This window comes from Chlorocebus sabaeus, chromosome 26 (assembly GCF_047675955.1).
Source record: "Chlorocebus sabaeus isolate Y175 chromosome 26, mChlSab1.0.hap1, whole genome shotgun sequence".
NCBI lineage: Eukaryota > Metazoa > Chordata > Mammalia > Primates > Cercopithecidae > Chlorocebus > Chlorocebus sabaeus.
Window position 1 is genome coordinate 51,568,638 of NC_132929.1, and position 16,199 is coordinate 51,584,836.

A 16,199-nucleotide genomic window follows, 5' to 3' on the forward strand; every position below is an offset into this window, starting at 1 on the left:
CCAGGCTACACACGGCCTTAGTGGAGTGTGTAGAATTGAACGATGCGTACTGCAGGGTATGGGAGTCTGGGGCCTTCACCTGGGCTGTGGCTCAATAACCCAGGAGAGGAGTAGAGTTGGTGGGGTCCCAAAAGCACTCCCAGCACCAGGATAGCCCACAGGCTGGGGGCCATAGACCAGCATTTCTTCTGTGGGCAGGAGAGACAGTGTGGCACCTCTGTGGGACAGAAAGCTCTGGGTGTCCCCTGCCCTCCTTCCGACCAGGCCTGGCTGGCAGCCTGCTCTCCTGCTGGCTGCCCTGCTCCTCCACGGGGGGCCCTGTGCATGACACAGGCACTGACCTGTGACGTTGGCCAGACATTTCCCTTCATCTCTTCCCCTGACAGGTGAGACCAGATGGGCAGGGAGGGGACAGGAAGGGAAGGAGCAGCCAGATTACAGAAGGTGGGGTGGTGGGGCTACTGCACTCTTCCCAGGGTTCCGTCTTTGGGAGGTAAGGATGGGAGTGGGCTGTTTCCTGCAGAGCCTCCCCATTGGATCAGATCTAGCTGCTGGTTCCTCTGCTTCCCTCTCTTGTCCTCACTGGAGTTCCCTGGGGAAGGAACCCATGTCAGAACCCATCCCTCCAAACCTGCAGCGGATGGGGACTTTGCAAGAGTGAGAGCTGAAGTGGAATAGAAAACCCTGGGACAGGGCTCGAGGTCTGACCCTTCTTCCAGCTCAGCCACTAGCTCACTGTGTGATCTTGGTCTGGGCCCTGCGTCTCCCATTTCAGTATCCCCTAATTAAAGGGTGAGGGGAGGACTTCAGTCAGGACTTACACTGTGTCATGTGTCTTCTAATCACCAAGGACCTTGTTAAAACAGTCTGATTCAGCTACTCTGGGGTAGGGCCTGAGAGTCTTCATTTCCAACAAGCTCCCAGGTAATGCCCGTGCTGCCAGTTCATGGACTCCACTTTGAGCAGCAAAGATTTAGGCAACTCATCGAATTTGAGTCTGCAAGACACAGAGACTGTGTCTCTTGGGCCCTTTGCAACCTCACGAGGCATCAGAAGGAAGCCTTGGGATTAGCTCCAGGCACTGGACTAACAGTGCAGACCTCAGGTTGGCAGGCAGGGGAACTCCCCTAGTCCCCTGCTGAGGCTGTGTTTGGATAAAAAAGTCCCTTCTTGGCCACTGGGCGATTTAATCCAGGGCTGTTTCTGTCTCTAGGGGCTCACAGGACATCTGGAAAGTGAAGGAACACAACACAACCCACCAATTATCTCGGTGGTCACAGAGGGCCCTCCAAGGAGCTGACGGAGGGCTCTCCAAGGAGCTGACGCCCTTTGTGAGGCTAGCAGCCATCAGTTAAATACTATAATTCATTACACTGAGAATAGAAATGTAACCAGGATGTAGCTGAATATGCCCAGCTTTAGCTGCCGTGTGGCTGGGCCTTCCATGGAAAGGACCAGCCTTCTCTAAGGAGAGGAGGAAGCAGACAGAGGCAGCGAGCCCTCCCACTCTGGGCTTCCCCTCCCTGACCTGCTCACACCACTGGGTGAAGGCACATGTCAGGGTTAGGTAGTTATTCACTGGCATGCCTGTGGCTCTTCAGGAAGGGCTGATTGGATTCCTATCTGCATCTTCCACTGCATTTTTGGCACAACATGCCCTTGCTGTTGCCTGACCAATCTTAGTGGTAACTCCACAGGGATGGCGTTACCTATGAGAGGCCCTAGGGTCAGAGTGGAGCTTTGTAGAGGAGCCCAGCGGGTCTGGTTCTCTATCTTGGTTCCACCTACTTACCAGAGCTTCCCAACATGTTACGGCCAGGAATGGGAGATCCAACCAGAGATGTCTGGAGTTCTGCCCAGGAGGAACCTCCACCTCTTTGAGATCTGGAATCCTCAGGGCCTGGAGGAAGATGCCAGCAGCCCTGGCAGTTCTCATTGGTTACGGGAGTTCGGTATGGGGTGGCGGAAGCACTTCTCTAGCTTCCTATTGGGAGATGAGTGTGCCAGCTCAGTGGGCTCCGTGGCTGCCAGATCAACCCGCTTAAAGGGCTGGCTTCTAGGATGCAGAGAAGGGCTCAGAGGGGCAGGGTTTCTAAACTGGGGTCCTGGGGATCTGGGCCCCTCTGGCAACTCCTACCCTGTGCCCTTCCCCCACCCACGTGGGCTCACTTTGCAATTCTGCTGATGTCAACTTGGGTGCCTAATGGGCAGAAAATCCTGACTCCTTTGCTCAACTAGGCTAGCTGGGACTGCGGGGGGTCCCAGGTGAGAAGCATATACTTCTGAAATTTGTGTGTGCCCATGCGTATGCGTGTTTTTCTTAGGTAGGTAGGTATTTATCTCTGTGTTGTGTGTCTGAAGGTCATGCATGAGCCTGTGTTCACATACACAATGGTGTGCACAAATGCACATTATGCATTTGTGTGTGTTTGCGCGGAGAGGGTCAGGAGCTCCCAAACATTCCTGAACACTTGTACACGGGTTGGCTGTTATCTCCAGCGCCTGGGAGGAACTGGCTCCTTAAAGGAGGGGGATGGTGAGTTACTTTGTAAAGTGGAGACAAGCCCCTTAAGCCCTGGGGCAAGGGATTTACATAAACCAAGGCCCCACGTTTAGGTTGGGTTCTCAGCTCCGGTGAGCCAGTGAAAGACCCTCTCCCAGGTCCTAGCAGAGCTGCTGGCACAGTGCCCTGAGTGCTAGCCCACTGTCCCGCACTGGCTCAGAGGAGCTGGAACTGTGTCAGCTGGTGCCAGCTCCCTGGGGGCAGGGCAGGCCGGGCCAGGCTTTGTGAACAGAGTGTGTTCTCAGTCCTCTGGGGGAAATCGGAGACCAGGCCAGATCCTGCCTGATGGGTCTGTCACCCTCTTCTCAGCTTACACTTCCAGCGAAACTGGTCACCCTGGGTAGAGAGTTGTTCCAGATATCAGGGCCCTGGGGCTCTAGCCCGAGCTCCTGGGAGGGGAGGCAGATCACCGGATGTGGTGTGGAGATACCCTTGGCCAGGCCCCTGTCTGAGGCTGGCCTGGGGTGCCGGAGAGACCAGGCTTGTAGAAGGAACTGAATGAGCTCACACCGAGCCCTGAGCACAGTGAGCTCAGGGCGCAGAGGGATCTCTGGGGCTCTGGTCACCCTCCCTGGGGAGTCCTGCTTTTCAGTGTGGCAAGAAGCGCCTTGCTATGTGATGGCCGTCTTCCCCTCCCTGACTCTTAGTCTCCCCTGGGTCCTCTGGGGGCCCTAACAGCAGGATGTACCTGGTCTCCTGCCCGAAGCCTCTGAGAGGAGGACCTAGGAGGCTGGACACTGAGATGTGAGAGATGTTACAGGAGGGGCGGTCCGGGGCAGGGTGGGGAGGAGCCTTCTCTCTTGCTCTCATTCCTGGTTCAAATGTTTCAGACGTTGGGGCACAGGGAAGAGGTGACTCTGGTCCCCAGATGCAGGTCAGCTGCCAGAAGCTGGCCAGGGCTGTCCACCCACTGACCTGGCTGTGCTCAGAGGCCTCTCACATTTCTCTTCCTCTCTTCAGTCTACTCTCAGGGCCAGGCATATCCCGTGGTACCCAGAATTTGTCTCCATTGCCCCCAACCCTGCGACACCCTCAAGAGAGGTCTAGAGGGTGGTGACTCAGCAACTCAGAGAGGGCCTTCTGGAGATGCCACGGCCTCAGAACCCCTCTGTAACCCAATGCTGGCCTCTCAGGCCATGCTCAGGGATGCCTGGCTTTTCTGAATCCTTGCTGTTTCCTCTAGCTTGGAGAAGCAGCACCCTTGGTCCTCCTGTTGGGAGGGTGGAGACCAGCAGAAGCCTGCCTTGTAGAAGTTGCTAGGAGGTACCTGTGGTGGTTCTCCTCCCCCTCCTCCTTGGTACCATGTCCCAGCCTTGAGATCCCCAAGTCCCCCCACTCCCTTCATTTTGCTGCTGCAACCCCTTCAGAGGTGGCTGGGGAGGAACAGGGGTGTGGAGGTCAAAACTCAGGCTAATAAATCTAGGGTGGGGAGCATTTATTTTAATTTTTGTCTTGAAGCTCTTTGTAGAGGACCTAGCCTTTCCCTACTAAACTGAAGGGGTTTGGTCCCATCACCCAAAGACGGGCCCACCTGCCCACACAGGTGGGGGCACAGGAGGTCTGGGAGGCCCCAGGAGGTGGAAGTTCAGAGGTCTACCTGGCCCTCTCCATCCCACTGGCTGAGGCCAGGCCAGAGGGCCGACTCCAGGGGCCCTCTGTATGCAAGCCGACGCAGACAAAAAGGCCCAGTGCACAGTTAAGACACAAACACCACACAGCTGTCCAGAACCTCCAAAGCACTGTTTATCCAGGCTCCATGGAGCCAAGTGCCCCCAGCTGCCTGCCCCCTAGTCCTCAGGGGGGCACTGGCACTGTAGTGGCCTCGGCCTGAGACCCTCCATGAGCCCCAGCCTAGCCTGCTCCAAAGCCGCTGACACATGCATGCTTAGCCCTTGCCCCATCAAGGTGGGGCCCTGGGAATGAACTGGCTGCAGACCCTCCTCCATCCCACACCCCCAGGGGCTCCATCAGTCCTTGCTAGCTCAGCACCATGTTAAATAGCTTCCTCGCAATCTCCCTTAAATAAACCCATCCCCAGAGCAACCTACCCACCCTGCACCCTGATTATATTATTCTATTGGCTTATGCCTTCTAGAGTGGAGGCGCTCTCTCCTCCTGCCCTCTACTCCAGGGAATACCATCTCCATGAAAAACCAGGGAGGAAAGTTTTTCTCTCAACTCTGGGGCAGAGACAAAGGGTGGCCTGGGTTGGAGTGGAAAAGCCAGGAATACCCTCCTCTGTCCTTTCCCTCCCCAGGGTACTTTCTTCTCCTTGCCCTCTTAGCAGCCTGGGTCAGGCGTGACTTACCCAAGGTCACAGTCCCAGGACCCAGAATCATGACCCATGTGAGAGGTTACCCTGGTTTTGACAGCCTAAACCAGCTCCAGGGCAGGATTGAACTTAAGCCTGCCTCCACCTTGGCCCCTGCAGTTCTCCAGGCTCAGAGTGAGCCGAGGGAGGTTCCAGCTCTTGATTCACTCTGTCCAGGACCCCTGGAACTATCTCCCAGGACCCTCCACCCCTGGTGTCTCCAGGTCTCTCTTGCTCTGGGGATACTCAGACAGCACCCGGGCATGGAAGCAATGGGGCCCAGGACATAGGCAAGCCTGTCCCTGGCCCGATCAGCATCTGGGCCCAGGCCAGGCCTCACACCCAGTACTGGCCATTCTTAAGGGCAGGGTTGGGTGTCCGGCAGAACTGCAGCAGCTCTGGGTCAGGCTGGCCTCCTGGAGGGGGCCCCTGGCCAGGCACAGCTGTGAGCGGGATGGCCTGGCCTGGCTCCACCTTGCGAAAGGTCTCGGTGTCACCAGCCAGACCATTGCGGGGCTTGGCAGTCAGGACCTGGACGTCATGCTTGCCCGTCTTGTTGCGTTTTCGGAGGTAGAAGAGCAGGGGCAAGATGAGCGCCAGGAGCAGAAGGACCAGGCACACGGGGATGATGACACTGAACATGTTGGCCTCAAGGAAGCCCAGGAAGCCTCCCTTGGCCACAGCAGGCACAGGGCTAGATGCCATGGGGCCTGGCTCGCCTGTGGGGGTGCTGCTCTCTGGCTTCCCTGCTTCCGTCCGGGTGGCCTCAGGGACACTGAGCAGGGCCACGCTGTAGGGCCGGGCAGCATTGTAAGGCTCAGTGGCAAAGTCCAGGGAGGCCACAGCAGGTGGGACGCCCTGTGCCCACAGCTCCAGAGTGAGACTGTCGCCTGTGGGGCTGGGGGCCCTTCCCTCTGGCCTGCCCACCTCCAGCCCCAGCCTCCCATCCTCAAGGTCCTGCTGAGTGAACTGCTCCACCAGCTGGCTGCCCCCAGGCTCCGTCCTGGCTCGGGGCACACGGACCACACGGCCATGCCGGGGTCCCTCCAGGAGGCGGAAGCGGGGCACACTGCCTGTGCGGTTGGCCAGCTCGCCAGCATCTAGGATGGTGGGGTCCAGGCGCAGGGTAGCACCCTGGGGCCATGGCCCACCTGCCCACACGTGTAGCAGAGCCCTCACAGTGATGTTCACTACGGCTGATGCGTTGACACCCCTAGCCAGTGCCAGGACTCTGAAGTGGTCATAAGAGGAGGAGAAGTTGGTGAAGGCAAAGACCACCTCGCCCTGGTCTATCTGGAGTTGGCTGAAGGCTGAGGCGGGCCGCCCACCCACCAGGAGATGCCCGTACTTCGGTCCCTGGATGAGGCGGTATGCTGCCTCCGGCTCCTCCCTATCTGAAACCACCCGGAGCTGCTGCTGGCTCAGTGAGGAGCGCCCCAAAGCTTGGGGCACCTCCAGGGGTGCCCGCAGCTGCACCTCGATGGCGGACGGTAGGATGTCCACGGCCAGGGACATGGGCAGCGGTGGGCTGGCCCCATCAGACATGCTCAGCTGGAAGACGCCTGCCACGCTGCTCCCGTTGGCCACGAAGGCCAGCCGCCCCGAATCCACGTCGGCTTGTGTGAAGCGGGTCACGGGCCCCGGGCCACCACCCACCAGGCTGAGGAAGCCGTTGTGGGGTGCCCGCTGGACCTCATACTCAATCTCCCCAGGAGCTGAGTCTGGGTCCACGACGCTCAGCTGGGCCCGGGAGATGGGGGCGCGAGAGCCTCGGGTGAGCCGGAGTGGGACAGAGGCCTGTGGCTGAGGGGGCCGCTCATTTACATCCCGCACTGTGATGGCAAAAGCCTCTGAGGTTTGGGGTCCAGCCACGGTGGCCCCTGCTGGCCCCTGGAGGTGGGCACGAAAGTGGAAGCCATCCTGTTGGGTACCCCCACCGCCGTGGGCATACACTAGCTGCCCTGCAGCCAGCTGGGACTGCAGGAAGTGGGGCTGCCCAGCGTGGAGGGGCTCCTCAGACACCAATAGCTGGCCCCGGCTGGGGAACTGCGTGACCTGGAAGAGCACATCATGCTCTAGGCGCTGGGGTGATGGAACGCTGGCCAAGAGGTTGGAGGCATCCAGGGCAGCCATGGTGATCTTGGCCCGCTGGCCCTCGGGGACCCAGAGACCTGGGGGTGGGACACAGGCTATGAGGGTCCAGCCCACTGAGGGAAGAGCCATGGACCCTCAGCTGGGGGTACCCCAGGGCAAGGATATGCCTCCCCCACACCCTCAAGCCAGGTCCTCCAGGGTGGGGCTCAGGGTTCCCAGGAGGACAAGGACTGTGTCCCCACTCTGATGCCAAAGCTTCCCCACTCACCTTCCCTGTGACTTCCCAGGTTCTGGGGACTGAGACACGAGCTGCTGACCCTGGCCTTGTGTCCCCTCCTCCTGGGCCTTTCCCATTGTCCCTCCCCACAATCTTGCCAGTTCATCATGCTGTTCACCTTTGTTCTTCCAGAGGTGGCTGGGGCGCTGGGGACAGGCAGCCTCAAAAGACACAGCCACAGCAAGGGTGGCAGCCACGTCCTGGGCAGGCGGTGAGGACAGCTGGAGCTCTAGGGTATCATGGGCCTCCCAGAAGGGCTCGGCAGGCATCTCATGCTCATACAGAATATTCCCAGCATAGACCTAGGGGAGACACCATCGTGGGGTGAGAGGCAGGTCCAGCCCAGCTTGTCCAGACACTGAGCACTTCTGTCTCCTCAGGCCCCACTCTGGGCTCTCCTGGCTGTGCCCAGGTCTGTGCGTGTGACCCACTCTCTCCCTCACTAACTCAGTGGGTCACATCAGGCAATGCAGTGCAGAGCTGGGCTCTGGAGCCGGAGTCTGGGCTCAAACCCCAGCTCTGCCACCCTGGGGAAATCGCCTAATTTCTCTGACCTCTGGGGAATGCAATGATCTGTCTGTGCTGCTCTCTAAAGCGAGTACTTCTTCTTGTGCACAGGATCCTATCCCCTCTTGCCTTCTGAAGACACCACTTCTACTGTCTTCTGGCTTTCTCCTATGATGTCAGTTTCCCCCCAGATGCATCATTCCCTTCCTTATGCAATTATGCTATTCTTTTGTCTCACTTACATTAAAGCTATTTAATTATTATTATTACCATTATTGAGACACCGCAGTGGCGTGATCATGGCTCACTGCAGCCTCGACCTCCAGGGCTCAAGCAATCCTCCCACCTCAGTTTTCCAAGTAGCACAGACTGCAGGCAGGTGCCACCACGCCCGGCTAATTTATTTTATTGTTTGTTGAGACAGGGTCTCACTGTGTTGCCCAGGTTGGTCTTGAACTCCTGGGCTCAAGTGATCCACTTGCCTCAGCCTCCCAAAGTGCTGGGATTACACGCAGGAGGCACTGCATCTGGCCAGAAAAAACTATTCTTGACTTCACATTTTCCACCAACAACACCCCTGCCCCTTTGCTTCTCTTTGCAGCAAAACTTCAAAAAGCAGAGTTCACACTCTCCCTCAGGCATTCTTGGGTCTCTCTACCCAGGATTTTGCTCCCCCATCACCATATCTCCTTTTGTCAAGGGCACCAGGGGCCTCCGTGTTGTTGGATCCAGCAGTCAGCTCTCAGCCTCCTCTTACCTGCTCAGCGGCACTGGCGCCACCAAGCAGCCCTTCCTCCAAGAGAGCCACGGACTCCGGGATACTTCAGTCTGGGGTTCCTCCTGCCTCACAGATTCTCCTGGCTGTTCCTCCTCTTCTCCCCAACATCTTATGGCCAGGTCTCCAGGTTCTTTTCTGTCTACAGGCACTCTCCATGGGTCCTTGTTCAGTTTCCTGGCCTTAAATGCCAGGTGTGCTGAAGACCGCCTTATTTGTAGCTCCAGCCTAGCCTGCTCTCCCCTGAACCCCAGACTCATGTTTGCAGCCGCCCCTGTGGATATCTAGTGGACATCTCAAACTCAACCTGCCCCAGCTGCACTCCCGATCGGCCCCACCTGCTACAGTCATCCCGCTTCAGAGACCATAGCTCCGTTTTCAAGGGCTCAGACCAAACCCTTGGAACCACCCTTGCATCCTCTCTTTCCCTCAAACCACCTCATCTCTCACCTGGATTATTGTAACAGCTTTCTGTGTCCCAACTGCAGTCCCCCACCCATTACATTTTGTTCTTAACACAGCAGCCAGAGTGAGCCTTTTGAAAGGGAAGATTATGGGGCTCTTTGGCTCACATAGTGCGGTGTCTCCCCATCTGTCCACTAAGGCCTGGCTGTGACCACATCACCCCGTGACCTCAACTCCCCTCACCTCCAGTCCAGCCACACCTGCTGTTCTTGGGGCTGCCTGCAGTTCAACACCAAAGAATATTCTTCACTCCAGGAAGAAAAGAGGTTTCCTCCCACTAAAATCAAAATGTGTTCTTTTGGCCTATCTTTTGTTCCCCACCCCTTTTTTTTTTTGAGACAGAGTCTTGCTCTGTTACCAGGTTGGAGTATAGTAGCGTGATCTCGGCTCACTGAAACCGCCACCTCCTGGGTTCAAGCAATTCCCCTGCCTCAGCCTCCTGAGTAGCTGGGACTATAGGTGCGCGCCACCATGCCCTGCTTATTTTTTGTATTTTAGTAGAAATGGGGTTTCGCCTGTTAGCCAGGATGGTCTCGATCTCCTGACCTTGTGATCCACCTGCCTTGGCCTCCCAAAGAGCTGGAATTACAGCCATGAGCCACCGCGCCCGGCCTTATTTTCCCCTTTTAGGAAACACTGGGAACTATTTTTCTTCTCAGAGAAAAACAGGACTTGTACAATAGTAACATGGAAACTTAACAGGGTCTTAACCTGTGAAGACTCTAGGAGCAGAACCTGGAGTAAGGGGGAGCAGGGGCCAGAGTAAGGGGAGCAGGGCCCGGGCTAAGCAGGGGCAGGGCCTGGGCTAAGGGAGAGCAGGGCCAGCCTAAGGGGAGGCAGGGCCCAGTCTGAGGTGGGGGCAGGGCCCGGTCTGCGGTGGGGCAGGGCCTGGTCTAAGGGAAGCAGAGCCTGGGCTAAAGGGCAGCTGAGCCCAGTCTGAAGAAGAGCCGAGCTATCTACATAGGGGCTAGCACCTGTTCTAAAGGAAGCGGCTGCTCGTCTGCTTTCACTGTAAGAGGGAACACAGGCCTTTTAAGAAAATGGGAATCAAGTTTTTTGTTTAATTTCCCAAAGGTTATATGTTGACAATTAACTTCAAAGTATTAGCTGCTGTGTGCAGGCCAAATAAACACATCTGTGGGCCAAATCTGGCCCAGGACTAAAGAGCTGCCAGTGGCAACTTCTGGTCCAGGCTGAATGGTAGGCAGGAAGGAAATGGAGCCCCCAGGAGTGGGAGTGGGAGCTGATGCCTGGATACAGGAGCTCTGTGGGTGGGAGTGAGACAAAACACAGGGTCCTGAGCTCTGGGGAGCAAGCAGTGTCCTCTGGTGAAGGAAATCCTGGACTCGCAGGCAGAAGTTTTGCCTCTTACTCGCCATGTGTTCTAAATAAAGTTACCCTGCCCTCCAAGAGCCTCCGTTTCCTTATCTGAAAAATGGGGACACCTGACCCCTTCCCTGCCCAGTTCAGTGTTGTGGGACAGGGCTGCTGTCAAGACAATACCCAGTCCTGCCCTCCTCCCCGAGTGGGCCAGGTAGCCCACAGAGCCTCTTCCCTGCTTTCCTGGGTGGCACTGCCAGCCTAGCCCCCGGTGCCAATTCAATCTAGTCCTTCATATTGCTGGGGCATGGGGAAGCTCTGAGTAACGTGGGACTATAGAGTGCGAGAGGGTTGCTGATGGCCGGGTCCCGTGCCCTCCCCATTCCTGGGCATTCTTGACAAAGTCTCCCAGCAACCGAGGGTACACAGCAGCTGTAGACACCAGCCTGATGAATATCTCATCGTGGGGAGGGGGCCATAGCAGGAGTGGGGCTCCAGGGAAATACAGAACCTGGCCTGGGAGGTGTTGATGTGAGAAGCCCAAGAAACTATTCCACCTGTCAAAGCCACCTCCTTCCAGATGCCCAAAGGCTCCCCATCTGAGCCACTTGCTGGGCGGGAACCTTGGCTTTGCACTTGAATACCATCTGCGCCTCTCAGGAGGGAGAGTGCCAGGCTCAGGAGGTCCCTGCCCAAGCAAGGGAGCTTGGAAAGGGGGCTGGGGTGTGCTTTGCCATTTTTGAGGGCTGGCGGGGGGACCCCTCTGGAGGTACTTGGAGCAGTACCGCGTGCCGTGGCTCCTGAATGACAGAGTCGGTTCTGCGCCCCACAAGACCTCTCCCTACCTAGAACTCACTGTGATCATGTGCTGGGTCCAGATGCCCCTGCAGCCTCCTGGCGGGAGCACCACATGTGCCGCTTGCCTAGGATGGCCCTTGGAAGAGTCTGCCCCGTTCTGCCCTGCTATGGAACAACCCCTGTTCTGCCTTCGGGAAGAGGTGTTCATTTAAGCGATGACTGGCCCGGCCCCCATGGCACAGTGATCACAGAGTCTGCTGCTACCCATGGCTGAGAGCTCTAGTTCTTCCTAGTGGTCTTTGAAGCTACCAGGATGGATGAATGGTGGCTTCACCCTCTTGGCCGACTCAGCTGCCTTTCATCAGCTCATCTGCCCCTAGGATCCACTCTGCCTCTGGCTGGCACCTGACCTGAGCCCCAGGCTCACGCCTCTGCCCACAGGCCCAGCAGCTGCTTCACCTCCAACTCCATCCCTCTTGACCAAGCACTGCCCCTCGCCAGCTACTGGGGTGCCACTAGTGCCCCCACATGGTGCCCCCTCTCCAGACCCTCGGGTCCGGCTGTAGCTTCCTTCTGGAAGCTATACCCCAAGACCCCAGCCCTACTCTGGGGCCCTGTATCTCCGACTTTCTGAATCCTTCTCCCTCCTTATGGAACATGAACTTGCCCTGCCAGCCTGGCAGCTCCTGGGGGGCAGGACACCAGGGCCTGAACCATGGCAAGACCAGGAACGTTTGCTGCCAGTGATGCTGGAGCTGGCACCCATGTCCATGTGATGTCCATGGCACCACATCCACCTGAGGCTGGTGGTGTCTGAGTGGTGGCTGCAAAGTGGGGCCCTTACCTCCGCCTGAGTGAAGTTCACCAGGGCCTCCCCTGTGCTGTCCTGCTGGGCATGGAACAGCCGGCCTAGCTGGGGGCCCCGCACCACATGGTAGAGCAGGAGCTGGGGGTCGGTGCCTGCGCTGGAGCTGGCTCTGAGGGTCTGACTGCTGAGTGGCTGCACGGACCCTGCCAGAGGCAAAAGGGGCTATCAGACTTTGACTGGGAGCCAGGCCCAGGCCTGTGTCTGCAGAGAGGCAGTGTGACCCTGGCGTGCCACCATCAGCTCTGCCCAGCTCCTGGCACCCAGGAATGCCCACAAATCAGCACACCCACCTGGGCAGACAGTCAGTGTCCGGCTGCCCTCCAGCGAGAGGAGCACTTGCTTCTGGGCCATCACTCGGAAGAAGTGTCCAGAGGAAGTGTGCTCGCCATCGGAGAGGCCGAAGTGGAAGCCTCCATCCAGGGTTCCTGTGGACAGGGGCATTGGGTCCAGCTGACCCGAGCTGGCTCCCCATCTCAGGGCAACCCTGTGGGCAGCAGGAACCTGAGGCCCGGCCCTCAGCACCCACCTCTGTGTGAGAACAGCACGAGTCCGTCATCCAGCTGGGCCTGCGTGAAGCTGCGCACCTCGGTGCCCGGCGCCGCCCGCAGCACTACCCGCCCGTTGCTGGGCTGCTCGATGGTGTAGACCAGATCCTCGGACCCAGAGTCACCATCCGTGCTCCTCAGAACCTCCGCAGGGATGGGCGCAGTGGCCCCCTCCCACATCTGGGGACACAGGCCTGTGAAAGTTCTGCCTTGCCCTGCTCACCCACCCCTTCCTCCCCGGCTCTGGGTTGCCACCAGGGTTCCAATTCTGCTGCATCTCAGGCCCTCAGGTAGCATCGAGGCTGGCACCGCTCTGGCTCCCCTGCACAAAGGGCCCTCCCCACATTCACCTTCCCTGTCACCCCAGGGAAGGCCCCAGGGAAGGTCACCCTCCAGGCCCAGCCTCCTTGCTCTTCATCTGCCCTAGTCTTGCGTGTCCCTCAAGGCCAGCTTGTGTCCCCTACCCAGGAAGGCCCCTGTTCTTACCCTCACCAAGTTCTCACCTCCAGAAACCCCCAGCGCTGACCAACAGTGCTCCTTAATCTGTCTCACTGGTGGGGCAGGGGTCTCCTTTCAGAGCCTCCGTGCCTTGGCCAGGGCCGGGCACAGGTGGGAATGGTGATTTTAGAAACGGGCCCTCCTTCCAGCTGAGGGAGGGGTGGTGGTGTGGAGAGTGGGGGGCTGATGGTTGGCATGTTCTGCAGCACAGAATCAGTGCTGCGATGGGCCCAGGTGCTTCCAGAGCAGTTACAGGCCCTCCTCATGTTGGGCGAAGGGGACCCTTTTTCAGGCCTCCCACTTGCAAGCAGAGCAGGCGCCTGTTCCTGAGGTTCTGGTACCAGTCTTGCTGGGTCAATTACTTGCAGGCAGAGCTGCAGTCGGACTCACATGTCCAGAAAACAGAGCCTTCTGGCATTTCTGGGCTCCCTTCCCCCGGCCCCAAGGAGCCCTCAGGCCCAGCCCTGGCAGGAGGGGCCATAATGTTGCAGGGCCGGACCCCAGCACTGGGCTTCTGGAGCAAACACAGGTAGATGGCACCACCTGGTGGCCATGTTGCCATACAGCTGTCCCAGCCTGTGGTTCCAGAGCACTGGGTCCCACTCTTCTGCGGCCTCTGCACCACCAGGCTGCCCCCTATGGGCACATCCTAGACCACCAAGGCTTCCCCCGCAACCCCTGACCCAGGTGCCTCATGTCAGAGACAGCCCAAGTCAGTCCTCTTGTGGAACCTTCAGTAGCTCCTGCTGACCCAGGAGGACGCACCCCAGAAGCCGGCATTCAAAGCCCTGCCATGTGGGCTTAGTAAAGCTATGCCCTTTCTGTTCTACCAGAACTACTTTTGCAACCATGGAGAAGTTCCATCCCATGTCTGGGCCTCAACTTCCACCTGCAGAGTTGGGTCCTTACCTCTGCCTGAGTGAAGTTCTCCAGGGCCTCCCCTGCACTGTCCTGCTGGGTGTGGAACAGCCTTGTGCAGGAGTTTGGGGACCCAAGCTGTAGCCTTCACTTGCTGGGTGAAGGTGGGAAACAAGAGCTTCCGCCCTGATGCCTGCCCTTAAGGGCTTGTAAGTGATTCTGTCGGGAGTTCTGGTCCTGAGCCACAGGAGAAGGAACAGCAGAGCCACCCGTGGCTGCTCAGAAGTCTGCCCACCTTACTTGCAAGCGTCCAATAACAAAACCTCCCACCTGTGTTCTGTTTCAGCACAATCTCACAACTCTCCTTCCAACAACCCCATGAGGCATGCGGGAGCGTCCCCATTTTGCAGAGGAGGAAACTGAGGCTCAGACAGGGGGAGCTCTGTGCTGGGAAGTAGGGGATGCTGGCCTCTTTCTTGAAGCAGACATGGGGGATGGTGCCAGGAATACTCTCACCTGCAGGCCTGTGTTTGTAGTGAGGACGGGGGGTTGGTCATTGACAGGCAGGACGGTGACAGTGAAGGCCACAGGATGGCTCTGGCGGTCCATCTCGGAGGCGTTAGCCATCAGGACAAAACTGTCTGTCAGTGTCTCGCTCCCGTCGTGCACGTAGCGGATCAGCTGCTCTTCCACCTATGGGCAGGCCCAGGGCTAGTCAGGCCCCAGCAGCACCCTTCATGTCCTGCCTTTGGGTGCAGGAGGAGACTGACTCTTTTAGGGCATTTTCCATTGGTGGAAAATGGGGACCATAAGTTCTGGCTCCAAGGAGTTGTGAGGAAGAAAAGAGATATGGTATTTAAAGCACAGGTGCTTCTGAAATGCAACTCCCCATCTCCTCTCTGTGTATAACCCCCACACTGGGAGTACCTGGGGCTCCCTCCATTCTGCCCCCAGAGCTGGGCTGCAGCCCCTGGGCCTCTCTCACAGCCATACCTCTCTCCAGGAGAAGGCACTGAGGGTCCTGGCTTGAGGTCCGTCCTCCTTCTGCAGGGCCCCATGCCGGGGTGGCTCCAGCACCTGCAGGCCGAGGCCCGGGAGAGTGGGGAAGTAGGGCCCGGTGACACGGAGCAGTGGAGGGGCCAGGGTGAGGCTGCCACCCTCAGGGACGCTGAAGTTTTGCGCATCCAGTGGGATGGCAGCGGGTAGCACCTCCAGCTCCACGCGGACACCCTCAAGGAGAGCACCCATGCCCGAGGCCACATCCAGTGAGAAGGCATCGCTCCAGGCCTCAGGGCGGGAGTGCAGGTACAGGACTCTGCCCGTGTCCACTGCCTCCTGGGAGAAGCTCTGCACGGGGTCCAGGCTGGGTGGATCATCTGCCAAGACGCCACGAGACACCATCACCAGGTAGCCGGCACTCGGTGGCTTCTTCACTGAGAATACGATGTCTGCCGGCGGCACTGCCTCCTGGGCTGCCTGGTTAACAGAGGTCATGAGGACTCACAGGGGGCCACAGAGGAGGTCTCACAGGGGTCCACTGTGGCCCTAAGCAGCCAGAACAGGCTTGATCTTGCCTCACTTATACCTCCAGACACCACTGCTCATTTACACACACAAACACACATGTGGGTTCACACACACAGCAGCTAGACATGCAGTTAGTCACATTTTTTGTTTTTTGACAGTCTCACTCTGTCACCCAGGCTTCATAGAGTGCAGTGGTGCAATCACGGCTCTCTGCAGCCTCAACCTCCCAGGCTCAAGGGATCCTCCCACCTCAGCCTTCCAAGTAGCTGTGACCACAGGCACGTGCCACCATGCCCGGCTAATTTTTAAATATTTTGTGTAGAGATGGGGTTTCACTGGTTTGCCCCGGCTGCTGGTCACATGTTAATACCCACCCCACACACGGTTACAGAGGATCAGTCACACAGCTTGAGATGCACTCCCCCGGGGAGGTGCATAATCACATATCCCCAGACTCAGTGACACAGACACACGAGTTCATCACACACTGACACAGTCACACATGTACATACACGCGTGCACACATACACACACACACACACACACACACAGGCCCCCCTGCTCAGGATCTGTTCAGGCCTGTGGCTGGTTTGCAGGCAGCGTCCTCCTCAACCCCTGCTATTACCACCCAGGACCATCAGAGGGCGCCTCGCCCCACCCTTCCTGGAGGCACAGCCGCCTTCAGCCCAGGCCCTACAGAGCTCAAGCCCGAAAGGCCACATGGGCTCCCTCACCTGACGGGCCAGCCATGAGAGGCTAAACCACGCCCAAACTCACATTCCCGCTCTATGCC

The 16,199-nt window shown here is 58.1% G+C and overlaps 1 protein-coding gene across 1 annotated transcript in view; it reads right to left on the reverse strand.

Annotated features, from left to right (window-relative positions):
• Nucleotides 1-3,981: 3,981 nt before the first annotated feature.
• Nucleotides 3,982-16,199, reverse strand: part of CSPG4 (chondroitin sulfate proteoglycan 4) — a 39,690-nt gene continuing 27,472 nt past the window's right edge. The window contains exons 4-10 of the mRNA XM_038010192.2: nucleotides 14,873-15,355; nucleotides 14,396-14,572; nucleotides 12,505-12,703; nucleotides 12,269-12,403; nucleotides 11,955-12,121; nucleotides 7,364-7,547; nucleotides 3,982-7,045 (exon numbers count right to left, since the gene is read on the reverse strand). Coding sequence (XP_037866120.1) covers nucleotides 5,211-7,045; nucleotides 7,364-7,547; nucleotides 11,955-12,121; nucleotides 12,269-12,403; nucleotides 12,505-12,703; nucleotides 14,396-14,572; nucleotides 14,873-15,355 — 3,180 coding nt within the window. The 3' untranslated portion in view covers nucleotides 3,982-5,210. The remainder of the gene's footprint in view (nucleotides 7,046-7,363; nucleotides 7,548-11,954; nucleotides 12,122-12,268; nucleotides 12,404-12,504; nucleotides 12,704-14,395; nucleotides 14,573-14,872; nucleotides 15,356-16,199) is intronic.